General features: G+C 40.6%; 1 protein-coding gene across 1 annotated transcript in view; it reads left to right on the top strand.

The window, feature by feature from the left end:
• Nucleotides 1-10868: 10868 nt before the first annotated feature.
• Nucleotides 10869-23947, top strand: part of LOC118113681 (serine/threonine-protein kinase 36) — a 92638-nt gene continuing 79559 nt past the window's right edge. Inside the window, 1 exon segment of the mRNA XM_047340831.1 lies at nucleotides 10869-11057. Coding sequence (XP_047196787.1) covers nucleotides 10869-11057 — 189 coding nt within the window.

The raw sequence follows: 23947 nt of genomic DNA on the forward strand, positions 1-23947 counted from the left end.
TGATAAGGAGCCACAACGCTCGTGAGGACAGAGATCATTTTAGAAAACAAAAAAAGAAGTATGAATGTAGGCTTAGACGTTTGATGGAATAGTTCAGCCATGAATTGTTTGTCACTGACTGAGGGAGACAGTGGGGTGAAGATGTTATCCACTTCAGATGACCTGTTTTAAATGTGTGGTCGTTTGTGCCGCCGTGATCACTGCTGCCATGTTGGAGTAGAAAGCTGCACCCACCATACTATACACCCAGACTCTTCATGTGTTTTATGTTGCCTGATTATATAAAATGTCCCTCATGTCCCACTGCATTATCCGGGCCCACCTGCAGGATGAGTCAGACAGTTTAGCTGAGATAGGAAAGGACGAATGTAATGGACGTGCTCTTTTACGCCTCTTAGCAGTCACTGTACTTTAGCTCTCTGAACACATCTGTACAAGGCCAGTATTGATTAAACTATTAATCTATAGGTGCAATCATCAGAACCGGGTTGTAAAAAAGATTTTCACATTAAACGTGACATTGATTTTAATTAATTTGTCCATGAATGAATATTGCAGGAATAACAGCTGAATACAATAGAGTAACATACAATATACGTGAGTGGACTGTGCAGCCTCGTGCAGCGGCCCTGCTGGTGAGCAGAAGGAAACGTGCTGTAGTCTCAGCTCAGCAAGCAAGGACATTCATTAATACTGACTGCTAAGGTAGCTCCTTTCACACCAGATAGTCATATCAAAGAACATTTACAGAATGCCAGACACACAGTGTGCTTTGAAACAAAACACCATCAAATGACAGCAGAGTCCTGCAACAAGATTTATGGATATCATCAATTCAAGTGGTTGGAGAGAAAACAATTTTTGAGGCTGAAATTTAAGACCACGAAATGATGATTACGCTACAAAGGTTTTAGCTCATATTTCAGTTTGGATTAGTTTAAGATGGAGTAAACAGACTCCTACTGTACTGAACATTCTACTGTACTAGTATAAGCTTGGTTCTTGTATCACCTTCATAGAGACATTTAAGGGCAATTCCACAACTTTGTCAAGTCGACTTCAGCTGCAGCTCACTTGATCCGTATCTCTGGCATTTAAACCACTACAGCCTGAAGCAGGATGTGGTGTTGGCTCTAGAGTTAACTAACCTAGAGGCATACGTGACTTGTTGGAATGTTCAACTCTTAACAGATTTTAAAAACGTTGGAGACTTTATGACAGAGTTCACAGATTTTTAATATTATGATCATCAGAACGTACACACTAGGTCATTTGGCTCTAACATAAACACTTCCAATCACAGTGGCAATTGCAGAGATCTCACAGAAACTTGCGTGAGATTGCTGCACTTGCCTGTGTTCTGCTTTGCAGCGAAAAAACTAAAAGAGGAAAAAAATTGGATGAAGTCATGCTTGAGAAGGTGGAATGAACTTTTGCAGGGCGAGCTGGAGGTGAGGTGGAAATGTATCGTTTTTTCAGTCGCAGCTACACAAGTACGCAGCATCCGCTTGGTGACGCTTCCCGGTCAGCTCACTGTCATCGGCAATTATCCCCCTCGCAGCCGTAAATATCAAACGTGTTTAATAGATACAATTAGAGAACGGGGAGTCCTTGACACAATCTTCAGCATTAAGATTATGTTGTAAAACCCTCACACTTCAGGACTATTTGGACAGATAATCGGCTCTGTCTGGCCTCTAATCAGGAACGGCCCCATGACAGTCAAAGAGGTGAATCGGATCTAAAATCGCGCAGATTATCCTTCAGTGTGCACCAGCCCTTACATCAGCCGCTGCTCCTTCTATCTTAATTTCTTCTTTCTTTTTCTCCACAGCCACGCCACTGTTCCGATGGGGAATTGATCACCTGCTGTGTCCAAAGTTGAATGAGGTTGGTTGCATCACCTGTCCTGCACAGAGGGTAGAAGTAAAGACAGATGGGTAGAAACAGCTCCTATTCAACAACGTTCACAAATAAATAATAAATGGCCATTATTGTTTATGGAGGGTGGCATGGTGGTGCAGAGGTTAAAACTGTCAGTGTCGTGGGTTTTCTCCAGGTACACCGGCTTCCTCCCACAGTCCAAAACCATGCAGATTGAGGTTAGGTTAACTGTGGACTCTGTGTGACACAGTGTGAATATTTGTCTCTGTATCTTTCTGTATGTGATTGGCGTTTTGATGTCAGCCATGAAAGGAGAAGCATATTACTGGGAAACTACAGAGACTCCTGCTTGTTTCAACAAAAGAAAACAACTGCTTAAAATGAGCAGAACTCCAGACCCTAACTGTCATGAGACTAGAGACTGCCTTGCTGTGCCTAAATGCTGAAATGGTTAAATAATGCAATAGCCTGCGTACAGCACAAGCGTTCCCTTTTAATCGTGGCCTAATGCAGCAAATGCATGCAGAGTTCATCTCATTATTTATTTCACCACACTTTTAGCAGGCCTGACGCATCTCGGCCGCTCTGGTCCGGAATCTGTTTATATTGTGCACCAGAGTTAATGTGAGGCTTTATTAAAAACACAGTCGCCCAGGAGAGTTGCCATGTCCGTGGATACTGTATTTCATAATAATAAAGCAGGAGGATAAAGTCTCTTTAATATTAAAGCTGAGTCACTCTACTGCTTCGTGTTCCCTCCGCAGCGGCCAAAGGTTAATGAGAACTGCTTCCCCCTCAGCCCTACACATTTTCCTATGGATGTTACTCTGTGGTCACATTATTGTGTTATTGTGCTGCTCAAGATGCGCGACAGGGTTAAGCAGCAGCGTGTCTCTGCACTGCACGTGTAATAACGTCCAACTTTCTGTGCTGTGCAGTTGTCTTTGTCCTCTGAGGTTATGTCGGTGGCACTCCTGTTTTTTCAGTCTCTTTCCTGTGCACCGAAGAATTCATTCTCCAACAGCAGACCAACCGGTGACTGTGTGTTTACTTAGAGAAGGAAAAGTAATAATATTTTATTTTAAAAATAAGGCGGTTGTTGGTTTAATCATGACTTTATTAGACCAGAGAGCAGATGAAAACATGCATTTACCAAAGGGAAAGTGTCTCTAGAATTTAACACATAGAAACTGCATGACAGTGTAAAAGAGTGGGTATTCCTAAAGTTTATTTCACATTTGTGTGTTATGTTCCCATACATAATTTAGTCTCTCCAATAAATAAGTGGTAGCCCATGAAAAATGGGTTCCTGACTGTAAATCTAACCTGAAGTAAATCTAAGCAGATTGTATTAACTTCACAGAGAAAAACACATTATGAGCCCCCCCATTAACAATAATTATAATAATAATAATTGAGCTTATTGCAGGTAGTGTTTTAAACAGTGGGACATTACAGAAAATAGTCATGGCCCTGTAGCAGGACAAAGCCAAAGGAGTCAGAGGTCAGAGTGATGCACAGTCAAGAGGTGAATCGCATCTAAAATCCTCCAGATTATCCTTCAGTGAGCAGCAGCCCTTACATCAGCTGCTGCTCCTTCTATTTTAGTTAATTTTTTTTTTCTCCACAGCCATGCCAGTGTTCCGATGGGGAATTGATCACCGGGTCCTTTGTCCAAAGTCGAGTGAGGTTGCATCACCTGTCCTGCACAGAGGGTAGAAGTAAAAATCAGATGGGTGGAAACAGCTCCTATTCAACAACGTTCACCAATAAATAATAAATGGCCGTTATAGTTTATGGAAGGGGAGACATAACTCTCCTCACATGGATATCATTATCTCTGATGTCCATGTTGATTAAACCTCTGCAAATATCTTTAGGTATCGGAGAAAAAAGACACTTAAGACAATCAATAAATCTTTATTCTACTTCAGTATCAATTGAATGCATCGACAGCTTCCTGCATGTTCATACTGCAAACAGGATCTAATAGTAGCAGCGTACTTGAAATTATGTCCATTTGGCCAAATGTGCACAAATACAGGGTAAGACAGATGTCTCAAAATCGGTTTGTTATTGACAATGATGAGGTTCTCTGTCCTGTAAAAATCCATCACATATATCGACTGTGCATAGTACAAACCGGATGGTAAATTGCAAATAATTCACTGGTGTGCTAATGACCATGGGTTCAATCGAAAGGAAATGGCTCATATAAATCCTGGACTTTAAAAGGAGAGGACATACCATTCATTCACGATAACGGGGAAATTAAAAAGCTTAAAAAACCTGAGTGGGGAAAAAACTTTCTTCTAATCTTTTTAAGACGATGTTTTGTTTGAGACTTTTTCAGACATCTACTTGCACACAATTATTTTTTAGAAGACATTAGAAATAAAACTGTCTTTGATGACCAAATACTGAGAAATTACTAAAATGATTCAATAAAGAAAAAAGAAAAAAAAGAAAACGTATAGAGAAAGGGAAAAATATATATTTTTTCAATATCAAAAGAGGACTAGCTGACTGTGTGTAAAATGCAGTGGAAATGTGTGAACTCTCATAGGTGGTGGGAGTTGTGCTTATTTATTATTTTACTACACCAAAACACTCTTTTAATGCAGGAATAGTTCATATTTGAGACACTTTCAGGAAGATAATCCCTGGCATATATTTTTGGGATTGTCCAGAGATAACGCCTGTTCTGGACAGTGTCAACAGTGACCTGCCTTTGCATATTTCCACTTTGTTTTCTGATTAACATCTGGTTGCTTCCTGAACACCCCACAATACAGAGTGGAGCCTATGGTCAAGGCGGAGAGAGAAAGTAATCCCCTCCATAACATGAATATGCTCATCACCTATGTAAAGCCCTCACATGCAGATCCTTTGAAGGAGTTAAATGAATGACAAAAAAAGGTTTCCTTTCCAATCTCACTTTAACATATTGCCTCTGTGTCAACACTTTGCCTCACAAAATGTACGAAGTGGACAGCAGAAGAAATTGCACCGCTTATGTCCTGATGTATATCTTGTAATATAAGTTGCAGTCCAAAAAATAAAGAATTTAATAAAATATATAGTATATAGAGCGACAAAGTCAATATTTGGAGGTTGGAGTTGATGTTGTTTCTTTTGTCCATGACTTTTCACAACCCTGACAGTGTGTTTATTATTCTAACCATGGTGATGAAGGAGCTGTAACCTTAAGGAAGTACTTAGTTTTACCCAAACATCTTTTCTTTACCAAAACCAAATCATTTTGTGCGTATAATTAACCAGACTATCACAACTACCTTAACCGTGCACTTATTATTATGGCGGCGTGCTCCTATGGACCTTATTATTGTTATGATGATGAAGATTTGCCTGCCGCTGGTGTGGTCCACTGGGTCGTATCTGAAAGTAGCTGCAGCCAGTGGTTTAATCACTGTGTCATTGCCTGGGATCAACAAACCCTCCGCAGACACGTTCTGGGAATTTAGAGCTGGGAGGCAGTTTAAAGTAAAACACATTTCATCTTCCTTCTTTTGATAAAATCACTGCTCTACAGCATTTTAAATCCCCCCCCACTCCTTGTTGTATGCTTTTATTTGCACCAATTTGGGAGTCCTCTGGCAAAACCTCCCAGTGAATTAAGTATCAGTCAATGAATTAACGAATGAATGCATTAAAAACAGCAAATTATCGGTTAAATGAACGTAGCAGCATTCCCACGGGCAACCGAGCGCCACGCAGACTGATTTCATTGCCTTGACTTTGAAATATTGTGGTCATTTTATCATTAGGCTGAAGTGAAGCACTCACATCAATAATGAGAAGAGTTACACTGTAGCCATGGGTGCATCCAAGTGCCCCAGCATTAGCTCAGTCTATTGGCTGAAGGAGATCCTGTTAGTGGGGTCTGTGTACATATACAACACTGCAGTCCTCTAGTGGATCTGAATTCACTTGTATTGATTCAACATGAGGTGTGTATGTCATAAAACACATGGAAGACTTTGTCTAAATTGAAAACACATAATAATTACCTGACTAATACAGTGTGAACTTTGAAAGCCTAACGGAGGAGCTGATGAGAGTGGACCAGCCTTCAATGCACCTATGTATGAAATGTGAGGTTATACAATGAAATGAATTATGAATTATGTATCTATAATACAGTGTTATTAAAGATACATAGAAAATAAAACAATGAAGACAAACTTTTTTTTCTGAGCTTATAATATAGGCTACAGGACAAAATAGTGTATATTATATCTTTCCATTTTATTGAGACTTAGTCCATATTTTCTGGGACATGCCAATACTCACATTTATATGGTGATGTCCCAATGACGATGATTGTTTCAGGCTTCACAGACATAAGATTAGGTGAGGGACACCTAACTTTTTAAGTCGCTATTTGGTCAGCACAGGATACTCATTAGTGTCAGCTTCAATAAAAAAAAAATATATTTTTCATGTGAGTGTGTGCAGCAGGTGGAAGTGTGCTGGTGTGTTCCTTGGCCTCCTGTGCTGAGGTTACCTGTGAGTCTCAGGTTGGATTTGAACCAGAGAAGCGTGACGGTGGTCCAGAGGGACTGGCCTGAAAGATTAATGACACTTCACTAACAGACAGAGTGGGTTGAACTAACTCCTGGAGCTGTGTTTGTGTCTGCACATGCACACACACACACACGCACACACACACACACACACAAACACAAATGGTGGTGTGTGTTTGGGTCCTGACCTCCACTGTGTGAATGGGGGTACTGCTCTTTTTTAAACTGTCTCACATTATTCTGTATTGTCTGTTGCAACAGAGCCTGTTGAACTGTCACCTGACCTGTGTTGAAAAACAATAAGTGTTTCTAAATACAGTTCTACATTAACGAATCATGAGCCTTCAAAAATCCGGTTTGAGTTGATATAAAACTTCAGAACAGTTAGAGACCAACATAACAATAAACATTCAAATACAGTTTTTTCCACTTGGGCATCAGTAGAAACAAATTTTAAACAATATTGATAAATCAATACCATTTACATGAATATTGGCTGACTTGTTGGTTAATGATTGACTGTTTACACATCTCGCACTTACAGAGCAACATTGTCTGACCACTCCTGAAATCACTATAAGTCCAATATTCACTTTATTTTAGCTCTGTTTTTGTCTCCACCAGCTCCAAAAGAGATCATGTGGTTCTTTAGCTGTTCAATGCACCGGCTTATCTCTGACTCCTGAGGTCATAAACAACAAACTGAGAGCGGTGAGAGTGAACCAGAACAGTTAAGTTGAGGTCAGACAATAAAACAATGAGGTGAAATTCGCTATGAAGCTGTGTAAAACTAAAAGGAGTTGCAGATCGGGTTCATCATTATGAAAGACGACCTTCACATAGTCACTTATTTAAATGTTAACAAAGTGCTTTGCCAATAATTGTATCTACTCGAACTAACTATCAAACCAGAGGTGTCACAAGAGGAATAGACTAATGAACTACTATTCTAAATAATAATGAAATGAATTATAAACAAACAGAAAGTACCAGTTGCTAAAGCAGTCACTTATCGCAGAAAATCTAATTCATTCTGTGTGGACTTTAAAAACTAAAATATACAGTGTTTAATAATGAGAGTTTTTCCAGTTCTGTAATCTGCATTGCATCCCACATAATCTTCCCTCCCTTATTACATAACTGCAACAACATGGCTCTGCACACAAGCATCCCATAATGAACACCTGCATGTTTTATTCATTGGGTGGTGCATTGATGAAGAGTTTAATGTGATAACATCTAACCGCACATTATGTGCCCAAGTACCGATATAATGACTTGCTTTGTTTTGTTCCCTCTCTTGCACAGGGATCTGTGATCACCAGAAATTACACAATAAAATTACCAACACAGCATATTCTATACAAAATACAAAAACAGCACAATGATGTGTTACTTTGTTTTATCCGCTCACAGCAAACATTTCAGTAGATAAATGTATTTAACACTCATTTCACTTGTATTAAGCCTCGCGCGACCCAGATTCACCTTTGCCTTGTCTCTCCCTCTCTGTGTGTGTGCCTGTGTGTGTGTGCGCCTGTGTGTGTACCTGTATCAGATGTGAACTGTGAGTGTTTGATAATTGAATTTGTCTGCACACAGTTAAGGACAGAGTAATTAAACAGAGGTATGGGCTGGCTGAACAGGAAGCAGTACACAGTTCCATCGATGGTCAAAGCTTTATTAACTATCACTGTGGAAGCAGTACAGTACTGCGGATGGCACTAAAACCAATGGCTTAAATGATGTTTATCTTATATTATCCTAGCCACACAGCACTGCCATGTATTAAAATGACATATTTCTTTTAAAAATATCTAGAGGTGAATGTAATGCATGTTCAGGATAATGTGCAGTAAGACAAGGCCTCCATGTGGTGCCAAAATGTCCTCATGTTCTTTATAGCCATGATATGAATCATCCAAAGAGTTAACTGATACCTTGAAAGAAATCTATACGGGTCCAACCCTTGCATGTAAGTACAGTCTCCTCACCACATTTTTTTTATGTCTCCCCATATAAGATGACAAGGCCATTAGTTTTCCCATCATGCAGTGTGGTGTGGGGTGGCATATGTCAGCAGCAGCAGAGACAGCCAACGAAACACCTGTCACAGGAAGGGATGGCCTTCACCAAAGTGTCCACAATTAATTTAAGCCAATAGAAAGTGCTGATTCTTGTCAGTGCCATCTGGACTGTGTCCCCTGGTACCTGCACAGCATTAGAAGATTACTAAAGGTGGGGAGGGGAATGGGTCAAAAAAGGAGGATAAAAAGGTACAGCGACGAAGGAGGATCAGTAAATGAAATAGTAAAGATAGAAAGTTATTTAGCGGCTTAACCAATGTAAATATTTTAGAGGTTCTTTTACATTTACATTTAGTAGTAGTATAACATACTGCTGACCAACCACCGGTAAATGGTTTTTATTTATATATTCGGGGTTCAGCATCTTGCCCAAGGACACGTCGGCATGCAGATGGGGAAGACTGGGGATCAAACTGCTGTCCTACTGGTTGGATGACGAACACTCTACCACTCAGCCACAGCCGCCCGGTGAAAGATAGATATTCATTTATTGAATTTACAAACAGGGCCACAGCAAAGTTTTTACCAATACCGAAGTCTTGGGTCCAAATCCCCCCAGAGAAGTCCCACTACTCCAAGGGTTTTAAATTAACCACCCCAAAACGTGTTAATCAGTTTGATTCGCCTTTATGATCATCTATACAATTATTTCTAGTTTATGTCAACAATAAAATTGTGTCCTGATGTCATGTCAGTGTAACAACTATGAATCTGAGTCTTAGAACTTCGCAAAGAACCACACAGAGGGTAGAGTGAAGTACGAATCAGGAAGGTCATGTAGACGAGATCAGTCCATAGGCAAACAGTTGCAGGCAGGGTGCAGACAAAAATCCATAAACGGCAGAGCAGAGTTGAAGGCCACGAGGACAAACACAAAGGAAAGGCTGCAATGCATACACAAGAAAATACAAATAGGAGTCTGCAAAGACAAGGGGCACAATATATGAACATGATGGAGTGGTGGGAGCAGCAGGGGAAGGTTAATAGGTGGGACCAGGTGAGGCTAAAGAGTTGGGAAACACACTAGGGCAAGAAACTGGAATGACAGAGAGTATACAAAGTAGAAGAGAAAGTCAAATCATAGAGGAAACTCACATAAACCTGGCAGTACCCCTACCCCCCCAACACACATCTCCAACAACAGGCTCTTGACTGTGAAGGCGGGGTCGCCATCAATGATCCAAGGGGTGGAGGAGATCTGGAGGAGCAACCAAATGACTTGAACTTGGTATATTGTGGGACTTAATCTTAGGGAGTCCTAACCAAAATGTGACACAGTTAATATCTTTGTACATGGGGGAATGTACACAGACGGATCTAACGATGAAGGTCTTGAATGAAGAATCAATCATCGTGCACGGCAGTTTTCTGGAAAAGAAGGCACATCAATGCACCTCTTTTAGCCAGGGGAGGGATGCTAAATCAAATGTATTACCTTCATATGGCGACATTAAATTCACGTTCAAAGTCAGTATCTCCCAGGAATCCATGGGGCAGCTTGGTGTTGGAACCAGGCAGGTTTACGGTCTCTGGTAGATCAAGAGTGTTCTTCAGAGGTTTTTATCCAAAATGACTCCTAGCGGACATCCCTGGCCTGGCTCCAGGCCTCACTGAGCCAAGATGTGGGACACCAGATCGTATGACCTGCAGGTCGACCTCTTCCCAATCCCTTTCCTGTAAAACCTCCATTTCGGACAGGAAACAAAAAAACAAGAGTTGTTGTTCATTCAAACAAACTGCTTTTAACCTGACAAAACAGATTTATTCCTGGCACTGCAGATTTTTCCAGGGGAACTGGCCAAAGGGGGTCAGCAGGCAACTCTTTAGTTCCTCTGCCTCCATCTGGACAAAAGCCACAAAACCAACATTCCACTCTGAACTGAAAACCAGCTCATTTTACTGAATGTCTGAAACAAAGAGAGAATAAGGTTCAAACTGTCTGTGATTTGTTAATTATTGTTTTCTAATTGATTTCAGGTAATTTGATCAAATTGCTGCACCATTAAGATTTAAAAAATCCAAAGTCTGAGATATCCATGTAACATATCTACTCATTTTCCATTTATCCACACTGCAGCTAGTAAAGTTATGTTATATTTTTATTTAATTCTTTTGCAGTTTTACTTCACGTTTGTCTCTTATTTCACACTCAGTTAAACTAGCACATTGGGGGCATGGAGGTGGCTCAGAGAGAACCTCCACCTGTACCAGGGGAGTGATCATCGAGCTGAGGGCTGTTAGCTGGTTACTCCTCAGATTCAAAAGGCAGCAGCAGAGCTGCCACGGAGAGACGCATGGGAGGAACTGGTGAGACACGAAGAAAGAAAGAGACTGAGCTGCTACAGGGGGGATGCATGAGAAGAAACACGAGGAGAGAGAGAGAGAGTACATGGCCATGTACCAGGAGCAGGCAGCACAGAGCAGACGGCAGCTGGAGGATCTCCTGGCCCGGTCGGGGCCCGCTCCTGTTCCTGCCTTCTGCACAGCGCTGAAGCCGGTGGCGGGCGGAGCTCCAGTTCTGGGTATGTCGGCTGTGATGGTGAGCCTATAAGTCAAGCTATCATTCATCCCAACATCTATCACACTCAACAATAAGGAAACATGTTGATCTGGTCAGGTATCTCAATAACCTTTGCACTTTGTTTGGCACATTTTAAGCTCTGGCCGGATGGAGAGTTGATTGTCACAGCTGAGTTTGGTTGACCAATCAACTCTCCCTGGATTAATAGGCAGCAGCAGAGCTGCCACAGGGAGAGACACATGGGAGAGACACATGGAGACAGACAAGAGACACTGAAAGAGACACGAGAAGAGAAACTGCTGGCAAATCTAAGTTTGAGTTTCATTTATGTTTGCTCATGTGTTGGAGAAACTAAAGAGTTAAAAAGCAAATGGTTTGTCTCTGGCTGTTGTGAGGAGACCCTGGTGGCAACGTCCTTTGCCACACATGTTTTCTCTTCGGAATCTCACCACTCAAGTTTATATATAGAATTATTACGATTATACTTATATAAGTAACTTTTTTTTATTTTTCTTTAAGCTGAATCAACGGACAGCTGATCAGAACAATACTGCATCAAATTGTCTTTGTTTATCTTTGTAAATAACCTCATCACCACGGAAATGTTTCCGAGAGTTTTTACAACAAAGTCAAGTATGGAACGTAATCAGCTGAGACCCCTGGCAGAACTGCTGATCGACGCTCGTCTCGAGGAGAACCCACCTGGTTCTAATGTGAGGCTACAAGCCACCGAGCCACGGTCTGAGTTCCAGCCAAGAAGGTCCACAGCCCAGCGGCACCTATTCAACATCATTCCATTCTGCTATTAGTTGATGTCGTTACCAGAATTACAATCTCTCAATTTATCTTCATAGATCAATTAACTCACTTATAGATTTGATGCAGTTAACGTGACCTCTGTTGAACATATCGTCACTCCTAGTTTGTAGCTAGCAGTAAACGTACTTACGTATGGGTTCTTTCACATTAAATAAATGGCTTGATCCGATCAGGTCATCAAAATCAATGTCTAGCATTGCCATGGTTTCACAAGGACGGTCGAAGAGACTGACAGACAGAGTTTAGTGCCTTAATATCTTAAATTTGTATGCAACTTGCTATTTTATCTTTGTCACAGTAAGTTGTAACTATGTTTTCTTATGTTTGTGGCTTTCTGTTGGCTTAATATGCCGGTGCAGTGCAATGTTGTAATTATACTGAGGGTGGCATGCTTACCCTGGAAATGTCTGACTTCTGCTGTCATGACTTGTTAATTAACACTGTGGATGAGACAATTAAATCAATACGTGAGTGGCAGAAACAATTTTATTCCATGGCTGAATATCACGAGGGACAGAAAAAAGCTGTGGGATCTCCTGCTTAATTGTGCAGACATAATTAACTTTTTGTCTCTTTTTTTTCCCTTGTTCCCCCAATTACTCAGTTAATGATGGAAGAACAGCTAAAAACATGCTGGTGGTGGAAAAAGAAGTTCAAGATACATGGGATATGCTTGGGCACAAACTTGGCTGTACACAAAATATGTTTACAGATTGAAATCTAGCATAGAAACAAAACCTCATGAAGCTGTAGGAGAGAATCAGCAGTACAGATACAGGTTATATCTGTGTCCAAATCTCCAGAGAGTCATTGACTGTTAAGGATTTTACACAAAACATTATAAGAGGATGAGGACTTCATGTGTATCCGTCCGATTCCTTTTAAACTTTGGGCATGATGTGTTACAAGGGCTGTATGCCCCACGCACTTCTCTCTACTCATGTAACCTTTCACGTAGCGGAGACATTAATATCTTTTTTTTTTCTTTCCAGACCAAATGTGCACAGAATTGTTCAACGGTACAAATACTTCCAGTCTCGACTGCATTCATCTGTACATTTTAAAAGATTCTCTGCATTTCTCTCAAAACCGAATACTGCTGTTGCACGAATCAACCAGTCCTCATTTTTTTCTGCAGTTTGTTTTTCCAGTTATTTTCAATTAAATCACACTGTGTTCATCAGAAAGTGGTGTTTGCTCAATTATCACAGAGATGGATCTCTTGATATTCTCAGAATAAGTTGAGGTGCTTTGCACTTTTATGACATCAAATTCTTTACAGGGTTTTACCCGCTCATGTTGAACAGTTTATGAATCCTGAAGCTTCGTGTGGGTATTTTTATGGCATGTAAAAAAAAAAAAAGATGATCGTCTCATCAAATGTTGATGTTGCTTCATGGAGCCACGAGCATATTATTTGTAACAAAATAAAGTCGCCCTGTCTGTGGAAGTGGATGCCGTCTATGTACTGACAAAATTGTGCTCTGCTTTTCCGCCACAAATCAGCAAAGAGAAGAAGCTAATTATAAACCCTCTAAGATATGTGTTTGGATCAGAGTGGACTAACATGTGCTTGTCAGTGGCAATGTTCCCAGTAAACCCAGCCAAATTAATTTCCCAACACTTCTTCACTGCAAATGATAAAGCAGATGAAGAGGTAGAATTTTTGAGATAAGTATTTTGGACTCTTGTAAATGGCGGCTGCAGCTGCTCCCATCCCGCTCGCTGCTCTTTGTGGGAGCTTGAAGCCTCAGGCGCTCTGTGGGCACATATCAATTGCATTAAATCAAGACATTGTTCCTGAACGCTGCTAATGCTGAGCCAAACAAACAGTTCTCCGAGTAGTTTGAGGGCACTGACTTCTTTTTTTTTTTTTTGTTGTTTGTTGTGTTATTTTTTTCCCGTTATTTTTCTGTACTTTCCTCATCTTCAGCCTCCACCACGCTGATTACAGCCTCCTGTAGACTCACAGAAGAGCCTGGTGTGTTTGATTGAATTTAGAGAGCAATTTGTTCAGCAAGGAGAGACACAGTATAATCCAGTCCCTACAGACCGCCTAAGTAACTGTTTGTTTTCTATTAATTAGCATGTGTTTGTGAGTTGCGTGTGTGCGTGTGCGTGTGTGTGTGTGTGTGTGTGTTGATGTTTATGAATGCACATACATTTGTCTGTGTTGATATTCTAATCCACTCTTCACCGCCTCGCATCCCAGCCAATCAGGTGAGATGATTTCCTGCTTTAATTTGGAACTTTCAAAGAAGTCACCAGATGTCTGAGTGTGCTCCGTCGCAGATGGGCTGGCTGCCCCCACTTCATTGATGCCCTTGAGGCACATCACCAACGTATACGAGGGATGTATTTTAAACAGAAGCATCCACGCTGTACTCCTGCATTGAAAGTGAGCATCTATCTTGATCATTTAAAAACATTTGACGGTTGGATAAAGCTGGCGGATGTTAAGGGAGCAACTAGTTAAACCTTTTTTACAGCATTGACCCACATTGGGACTGACATGTGCAACAGCTGCTCTGCATGTCTTTGACCCTTTTTTATCAAAAGTCAGCTGCAACAGAGCTCTATGACTTTTTTACCCAGCAACACGCTGCGTTGTATCTGTGCAGCAGACAGACAGGTGGTGCAGCTGCACAGGGGTCGGTGGTCTCGCCCTTTATTATTCTAAAACTATATGATGTGACCTTTGACTGTGAATTGTGACAAGTTCAAGCAGATGTCCTTAATTTTTTTTCCTATAGTGTTTATTTTGATTTTTAAAAGTTTACTGTGGCAGCCCTACAGTTAAAGTCACATTAGCTTTTTCCACAAAATGATGTTTTATCAGAATCAGAATTGGGTTTTATTGTCAAGCAGGTTTACACATACAAGGAATATGCTGTGGTATATTAAAAATATAAAAACATTAATAAGAGAACCTGCTGGTTTTCAGTTTCCTTTATTTTATTTCCATGTATCAACTGGTGAATATGAATTAGCTTCAGCTTTTTTACATTATATGCACAGTAAGTAGCTTAAGAGTGTATAACAGAGACCCTTTTATGGACTTCTCATTTTATAACAAGTCAACTGGAGATGGAGCTTTTAACTAAGTCACACGCAAGGTTAATTAAATTGCTAGCTCCTTATAAGTGATAGATTTCATGCCATTCTGTAAAACTACACACGTGACACTACTTTGACCTCTTTTGGGATCTTTCTGGGAACAATTACAAAAGGATTCTGATTATCATTGTGAATTGCATAAGTGCTATGGACGAATGGAAAGATCCACAGCTACTTGAGCAGTAACGCGTGGAGACAGGGCTTAATGAAGCATCATATGGCCACTAATTGCAAAATGTTGAATTTACATACAACATGGTCTGGGTTGCACAAATTTCCTGAACACATTCGTACTCTCCCCTGAGCTAAACCCTTTTTGATTCTAAAAACTCCTGGCCTGCTCATACTGCAGTCTAAAGGAAAGCTTTCTGTTTTGGTCCCACTTCTGCAGCTGTAAGAAGGTGAAACACTAAGGAATCTTTAAGTCCATTCCAGAACTTCAAGTGGGTTTTAACCAGCGTCTCCTGATGCCTGAAATTGGTGTTCTGTGAGACACGCTGGGAAATTGTGACTCAGATTCCTGACACGAGAAAAACATGACTCACTTGTGATCTTCCTTCACAGAAGGTGCAGCTAAAACGTTGCTGATAATGTGCTGACTGTGGTCTTAACTAACAGCACAGAGCTGTACCTGTTAGTGCCCTCACTGTCACACTCAAGCTTATGTAACAATGACAGCATGAGGCCAAAGTTCCTATAGGCATCAGCACTGACTTATTTATTCTGTCATAATTACAGTGTTTGGCAGAACAATACAGCAGAGGTCGAAAGTGCAAGAGACGACAGTCAAGAAAACACCATTTGAGCTTCATAGGGACTTGAATAAACTTATTTTCTATACTTTATGTGCTAATGTAACACATTGGATAACTCCACGGTGACTCTTCTCTGTCCTTCTCTCTTAGACGATTGGACAATATTTGTGCCCATTGACACACACAACACATCTATTAAAAGAAATATGGTTTTGATCAGTCAATGTAATGTAAATCGCTGGTAAATTATAATTCTACTAGTGTCATTCATTTTCTCAACTATTATTATTACTATATCACTTAACTTTTGAGTATTTTTATACCCGTATTTCTTAAAAAAACGTTTTTTGTAATTGCCTTCTTACAAAGATCCATGCTAAAATATTTCAGTTTAGTCAAAATGATGTTCTATTCATTCAATTTTGTTTTCGTCATCACTATGACACCAGACAATAAGATGCAAGTCAATAGACTATTATATTGTATATATTTGTTGGGTATCCATACATATGACTTGAAATGAATGCTAAAGCTAACTGCTTGTTAACATGTTAGCTTGTCGCTATGGGCAAGAAAGTGCATCCTTTCTTCTGGTAAGTTGAGGAATAAACCGAGGCTAAGGATGACCATGAAGGACGGGCAAGATCAAGCTAATAAAACTGGTTTTATTAAACCAATAATAATAAAACATATGCTGGATCTTCATGTGAAGAACCTTTTCCAGCATACCAATTACTGTTGCTAACCAGCAATTTGCAAAGTAAGGCCGTTTCCACAGTAAAAAAAAAAGAATTGTCCTATACGAGTACCTATTTCATTACAGGGGAGTTAACAACCTATAACAGCCAGGAGGTGGAGCTCAGGAGGATTTTAGTCAACGTTGTGCTGGAACATGCGTTGAAATCATCACCCTGTCTTGAAGAGCTGAAAAATAATCTTTATTACACACATTTTAACTCACTTGGCAATTGGATCTTATTCCATGCAAATAAGACCAGACCAAATATCAGCAGAAGTATTAGCAGTGCTGCATTTTAGCATGAAGTCACTTGCAGCTGTGGGACAAGAATCTGTATCATCTTTCAGATCCTGTCATTGGCTCACATCACTTTATGTCATCTTCTTTGACTGTATTTCCAACAAGGTGGTTTCATCTTTACTGTGGCAGGTTTTGTAGAAGGTGACCTTTTGCCACCACACCCCCCCACCCCCATACCCGCACCAATCCCCACCCTGCCAATGCTGTTTTACTTCTCAAACACCTGCCAACACTCACAGATGAACAAGAAAAAACCTCGGCTACAACCTCCACACCTCTGTCAACACACGTCTCCTTGCCTGATATACAGCCCAGCGCACATGCACACGCACACCTGTGAAGTAAGTGTTTATACTGGCGTTTGAGCACGTGCATGTTTGTGTGTTTGAGAATGACAGCTCCATTTGGTTGCATATTACGAACGTATTACTCACCGTACAGACAGATGGCCACTTGGGGAAGAAGGGCTGTATTAAAGGAGAGTATAAGATGCGGAATGAGGTTCCCTATTGTCAGTAATTAAACCGGGAAGGGGTTGGGTCACTCAGCCCCATCACACTCTCTCATGATTCAAAATATAATTATGGGATGATCAGATTTGGCTTGATATAACCTTGCATACACTTAAAATCCTCATTTGAAGCCGTACTCGGAGAGGATGGCATTTCCTTCTGCTCAAATATAAAGCATGGCTGTTAATATGACATACAGTATTTGTGGGGGCTATGCAGCACAAAGCCCGACAGTAATTACAGCTATAGATAAGCCTAAATCACACATGTCTATGAGGTATTAGTCATGTCAGTGCACGCTGTCTTTCTCAGACCCTTTGTCTTAGCAAGTGACACAGACCTAGCAGCCCTAAATGTTTAATTCATACACAAATACAAATAATAATAATAATAATTCTCTTTCAAATAATTATCTTTCAGGTTCAGGATTTACTTGCGTTTTAAATAAACTATATTCTATTTACATACATGGACAAATGGACACATCCCAACAAATACATAAACAACAGGAATAACGCAACAACAATCATCACCAATCTTAAATAATAATAGATGGTAAACACATCCTAGTCTTAACAACAATGCATTACAGTATATGAACTTACAATCCCTTGGGAGTGAGTCTCTTTTTTGTCTTCTGTCCAGTGTTCCTTGTCTTTTCAGATTTTTCACTTAGTTTAGTGACTTGATGCAAAACTCGTCCTTCCTATTTTTGTGACAATTGTGCACTCTGTTGTCTATTTAAATTTGAGACACAGTTTTTCTACTAAGACTAAAAAAGCATTCTTGTTTAAATCAATACTTTGACTCTGTGACCTAATTCAATGATTGTAGTGACATAAACCAACTTTGGCTTAAAAATGACACTGCAATGAGAGCTGACCTGATGTTGTATTATTACAGTGAGGCTCTGCCTGGACTAGAAAAAGCCAGTGGTGATGGGAAGCAAGTGTGGCATGAAATGTAAAGGACAACACAAATGTTTGGGGAGGCTGGACTTGTCTAGGTATGTAGGTTATTCTAACTTCAACTGTACTTTTTCTGATTTAGACAACTTTCTGTCAGCCTGGAGTAAGCCTCAGAAATGACTTAACCCTTGTATGGTTTATCAAATGGTTCCTGGTGTCGGTGAATAATATCGAGTTCAGTACAACCCAGCTCTCGTAGCTGTGTTTTTGACTCATACTTTACAATATACCGGGTGAGGTCAGTTTTCTATTCAGCAGTAAAATAGCAGCTCAAGGTGAGTGTGTTCTTGATTTGCTGCGTAAGAGGTATAATTAGGTATCCCACATGCTGCTTAACAGCACACCTCAGCCTCATGAAGCTGAAGAATTGCTATCAGAATACCAATCGCCATCTGCATTAATACCTGCCACCTGTTTTCAGAGGACTATAATAGTCAGCAGCAAATTTTCAAAATTGCCCCTGTCTCTTGTTAATAGTTTCGAACCACACCACACAGATGGATTCCGATCGACGGACGCACATGCCCTTTGTATGATAGATCTAAAACCTGTCTTAGATAATATCTCAGTCTAAGTGAAAGTAATAAAAAAAAATGAAGACACAATGAGAAAGGGAGAGAGACCAAAATAGGAACACAAACATGAGGGACAGTGGTGCAAGTGATGCATCCAAGTGGCATTAGATCGTATTAAATTCATTTTCGTTTGACCACACATTGTGTCTTAGTGTCCTGAGGCTTTGAGAGTACCAATTTTGCATATCATTTCAATACCTATGAGCCAGGACCAGGGCTAGACCCCCCTACGTACTGCAAACAGGCCGCTCATTACAGCTCTCTACATTACAGGGCACAACCTCTGGCATACTGTCACAGCAATCTGCCCGGCACCGCCGTAAATCAACTCTAACTATGCCCCCATTATCAGCTCATGTCTATGAGAACAGACAAGGCTTGGACTTCAAAGACTATGGTATAAATGTATATCGGATTAATTGGAGATAGGAGTCCAGATGAAGTGGGTGGGGGGTTGACTCAGATGCTGTTGCTCTCAGCTCAGAGATAATTCACTTAATACGCGTCGTTCTTCCTTATTTCCTTCAGCTCCCTCGCCCTCGTCAGCTTGGCCTAGTTTGACTGCGGCAGCAACATTGTTAACCTCTCCGTCCCTGTCCATTCCTTCCACTGTGTTGAACCTTGGGGTTAGAGAAATAGGTCAAGCAGTTCAGTGGAGTCTGTGTCAAATTGAAGTGAAATATGAGGCTGAAATATCACAGGGCTGAGTGTAATTACTCCTGCCCCTTCAAAGAGGTATTTATGGTGGAGCCCTGTTTACAGAGAGAACTGTTTTTTATACTATTGTGCATTTGCCAAGGCATGACTATATTTTCTTTTACTCATTGCTTTTATTGCTTCAGGCAAGTCGAACTTTCTTGATTTCTTTCTTGAGTTAAAAATGTAACCTCTCGGTGATTGGTTAATGACATGTCGTCTGTTATCTCTATGGTTCAGTCACATCAAAACGAGGCTAAACCAGAAAATATATCCTCAAATTAGCTGTATGCTACTAACAATAAACGTCCTCATCTAGGGCCGCAACCCATCCAGTCAGTGCCGACCTGCCTCATTGGTCATCACAGTGCTGCATCACTGGGCCGCAGCCAAGCAGGTGTCAAGCTGGCCTATGGGGGGCTCCATTCACGGTCTAACAGAGCTGATCCATCTGCTGCAAATTGACAAGCCGTGAGTGTTGTTTTTGGGTCCCCATATAAATCCCCATTAGACTCAGATGCTACCTGTCCTGCTCTGTTATTGACTCTTTATTGGGCGCTGGCTCCAAAACAATATCAATCTAATTTGGGGTTATGAGGACTAATATCAGCTGCAAGTACCTAAATGTAAATTTAGTGCCATCTGCATCCAGGAGGCGCTGCTTTCTAAAACAGATTGCTCCCCTGTGTCAATGGTAGTTAGAGATGTTTTTTTTGCTGTTGTGCAGCAAGCTGCCAAAACTGAATCAGTTTCAGCCACCATCCATCCCCTTATTACACTCATTACAATTAGTGGTACCTACTTTATAGCTAAAGTCCTGAATTACCTCAAACTGATAGACAATTACAGAGCTATAAAAAATTAGGGCCCATTAGATTCTCATTTCAACTAACGTGTCATTTTTAAGGTTGGTAAAAGTTGAGTTTTACAGTGCCCTTTCTAATGTGGAGTGTCGTACTATACTGTAAAAAAGCGATCTTATTTTGATTTAGTATATCAGTTCTACTTCCTGTACACTCTTATGTACCAGCTTCAACTAAAAACAGGATTCATCCAATCTTCTTATATGATGTAGCCCTTGGTTTTTTCAGTGTGGTGGAGGGGTTTGTTCACCCCACTGAACCTGCGAGTTGTGTTGTCAGGGGTAGTGGCCCCTGGTAGGGTCAAGGCAGATTGGTCCCACAACACCCCAGCTGGGCCCCACTGGGTTGGAATTTTGTTGTTTGAATATATAGTGGTACATAAATGTGCTTGGAATCAGAACACTTCAATGATCTTTTATCAAATGTGTGGTTGTATTACAGATCTGTTGATGTATGACTTGGACACTTGAAAAGAGGGTTCAGAACTTTCAACTGATCACCACCTGGAGGTCAATGCCAGACAAACCTGGCAAATACAAATTTTACCACAAAAGGCAAGACGGTTCTAATTTACACGATTGATAGAACTTAATTAAGAAAAGTGGAGGAAATCATTGTCAAGTCATTGTGGGTAAGCTCTTTAGTCGGTAAAATTACACATTCAAGGGTCAGTTGAGCATGCAAGCTTGATTTTAAATTCACTACATTACACCATGTAGTAAGTCAAACGTCTGACCTCTCCAACACATCTCTCTCACTAAAAACCTGGTTTGAGGGGGAGTAGGAAGAGAAGAGAAGGTGGTTGTGTAGACTAAACAACTCCCACCCAGTACATTTGAGGTGACGCAACGTAACACAAAGTGACGTAAAGCTGTAATACTGTGTTTGAAATGTACAGCCCCTTTGGTGCTGAGTTTAAGCAGCTTTCTGTGAAAGGTCTGTCTCAAATACTTTAAACACACTCATCACCACCTCACCTGAAAGTGTTGGTATTCTACACAGGGAGGTATTTGCTAGAATCCTCACTATTATAAAGCTCCAGCAAAAACAAAAAAACACCCACATGTCCTGTAGTGGAAGGGTCTGATAATCCTTCAATTCCAGAGCAATAAAGTGTCCAATTGGTGGATCCTTCTCAGGCCAACTATTTTATGTTTTAGATTTTAAAAAAGTACAATGGCTATGTTCCTAACAGATCTTGACAGGAAGCTAAGGCTCTGCACAGTTTACTATTGCACAAGGTGCCTTGGTTCTGCCATTTGCACCACTTTTGTAACCATTATTCCAAAAGATAAGTAATTCTCAGTAGCGAAAGAGAAAGCAGTGAAGGGAACCATTCAAAATACACCATTGAATGCAGATAATGTGTCATGTATCTCAACCAGGTGGCGACTTTTTATTTCAAACATTCTTAAAGAATTGGGATCAATATCTGGTTTTAACATTGGATCCCTTTTCACCTCTTTTACCAAGTCCCTTCTTCCACCTTTGCTCAATTTGTGACCAGCTCTAAGAAGAGTCCTGAATGTTCCAAACTTCATCACTGAAGAATTAAGGAGGCCATTTTGTTCCTAGGAACCTTCAATGCTGCCACTCTCCATGTTCTCCAGCTTCCTCCCTACGGTCCAAAGGTGTGCAGTTCAGGTTAATTGGTGAATCTAATTTGCATATAGGTGTAACTCCTTGAATGAATGGTGGTTTGTCTTAATTGCATATTCACAAGATGGCAATTTAAATACTGCAAACATTTTTGGTAACTAATGCTGCAAAATAATGTAGAGCACTTCTGACACACACAAGTTTCTTCGTCAAGTGCTGCACTTAGTGGTGGGCTAAACCTAAACAGTATTGAATCATGGTAGAAACTTCAAGCAGCAGCAGTTCTTCCAAATTATATTACCATTCCTAGCAATTTGACTTACTTTGAGATACTTAAATGCCTTCACTTGTGGCAGAGTATCCATCCCAACATAAAAAGAGCAATCCACCATTTTCTGGCAGAGAACCATGGCCTCATATTTAAAGGTGCTGACCCTCATCCCAGCGGCTTCACCTTAAGATCCAAATCATCCCTGTGCACATTGAAGGTCATAGTCCGATGCAGTCAACAGAACAAAACATCTGCAAATAGAGAGGAAATTCTTAGGCCACCAAACTGGACTCATTCCTTGCTCCGGCTGCACATTGAAATCCTGTCCATGAAAATCTAAAACAGGACTGGTGACAAGGCCAATGTCCACTGGGAGTGTGTATGACTTACTGCAGAGAATAGAGAAAAGACTCTTACTCTGATACAAGGACAGGATGGCTTGTTACAGCAGCTCAATAGCCTTGTGCTCCACAAGTAGTGCCTCACAAGACCTCCTGAGGGACCACAACTCTTATGTAGACTGGACAAGTCTCAATACCCCTGGCAACCCTGCAATGTTAAATAGAGTAAGTGTTTATTGAGTGTTCATTTTTAGGCTAACCAGAAAGCCAGTATTTTACCAGGGCAGCCAGGAACATGCTAGCAATAGCCAGCCAAAACTTTACAATGCTTGCAAGCTAAGATTTGACTATCGTTGGAGGTTGTGACACAGCTCTAATGACAGAATTGCACTCTGTTTCTTCATTTCCTCGAGCCAGAACTGTTGAGTTGGTTTGCAAATGGACCAACACGACATTTAGCAAGCTCACAAAGTACACAAAATAGAGTGTATTCAAAGGTCTCTGAATACTGCCATGTATGTGACATTGACTTTGCCTATATGAGGAGATGGCCACGGTTTGCTTACATCAGTTTTTTCTTGTGAACAGCTTCCTTCATGGAAACAAAGAGTAATTTGTGCTACTGAAACAATTTGAATTTGTAGATGTTTTTGAATTTGTGCTGGCATCTCAGGGACCCTGTAGATGCAATAATTCGGTCAGGTAAATAACATGGATGGAGGAGTCACCATATTTATTTTGTACATTCTTGGTATTAGTAACGTTCAGTCCCCTCTCGTAGTTTATAGGGTTGTACAACGATCAGATCATTCCAAATCAACATCAATACGACTCTTAGACCCAATTCTAGAATAAGTATCCGTGCTATATGTTGACCCCCTAAAGTTAACAGTGTATTATTGCTCCCAAGTGGCTCAGGAACAGTGAGGTCAGGTGACTATAGGCTGTAAAAGGACAAACTGACTGATTGTAGAGCCTGTAATTAACCACCAGACAACGACAGCCTTTATCGCCAACATACACACCTCTGTGAAGAGGATCCTTATTGAGACTGCGTCTGCATCGTACCGCATCAACTATCATTAACCACACACATTAATAATTTAGCCTGAAATCAGTACTATCAGTTTAACCTGGTATGAGTGTTTTGATTGTAGTTTGCTTAATGACACTGTATTAATCTCTGTTGCTTTATCGAGCCATGAGAGAAACTTTCCAGGATATGAGCATTTTAATTGGTTGTAAGTGTATCTTTGATAGTAGCTGATACAAACCATCTAAACACTTGCGTGAGATCACGTCTATCAAAATGCATTTAAGTCAGTGGTTGTAAAACATGCTAATGCCCAAGAA

This window comes from Hippoglossus stenolepis, chromosome 8, assembly GCF_022539355.2.
Source record: "Hippoglossus stenolepis isolate QCI-W04-F060 chromosome 8, HSTE1.2, whole genome shotgun sequence".
NCBI lineage: Eukaryota > Metazoa > Chordata > Actinopteri > Pleuronectiformes > Pleuronectidae > Hippoglossus > Hippoglossus stenolepis.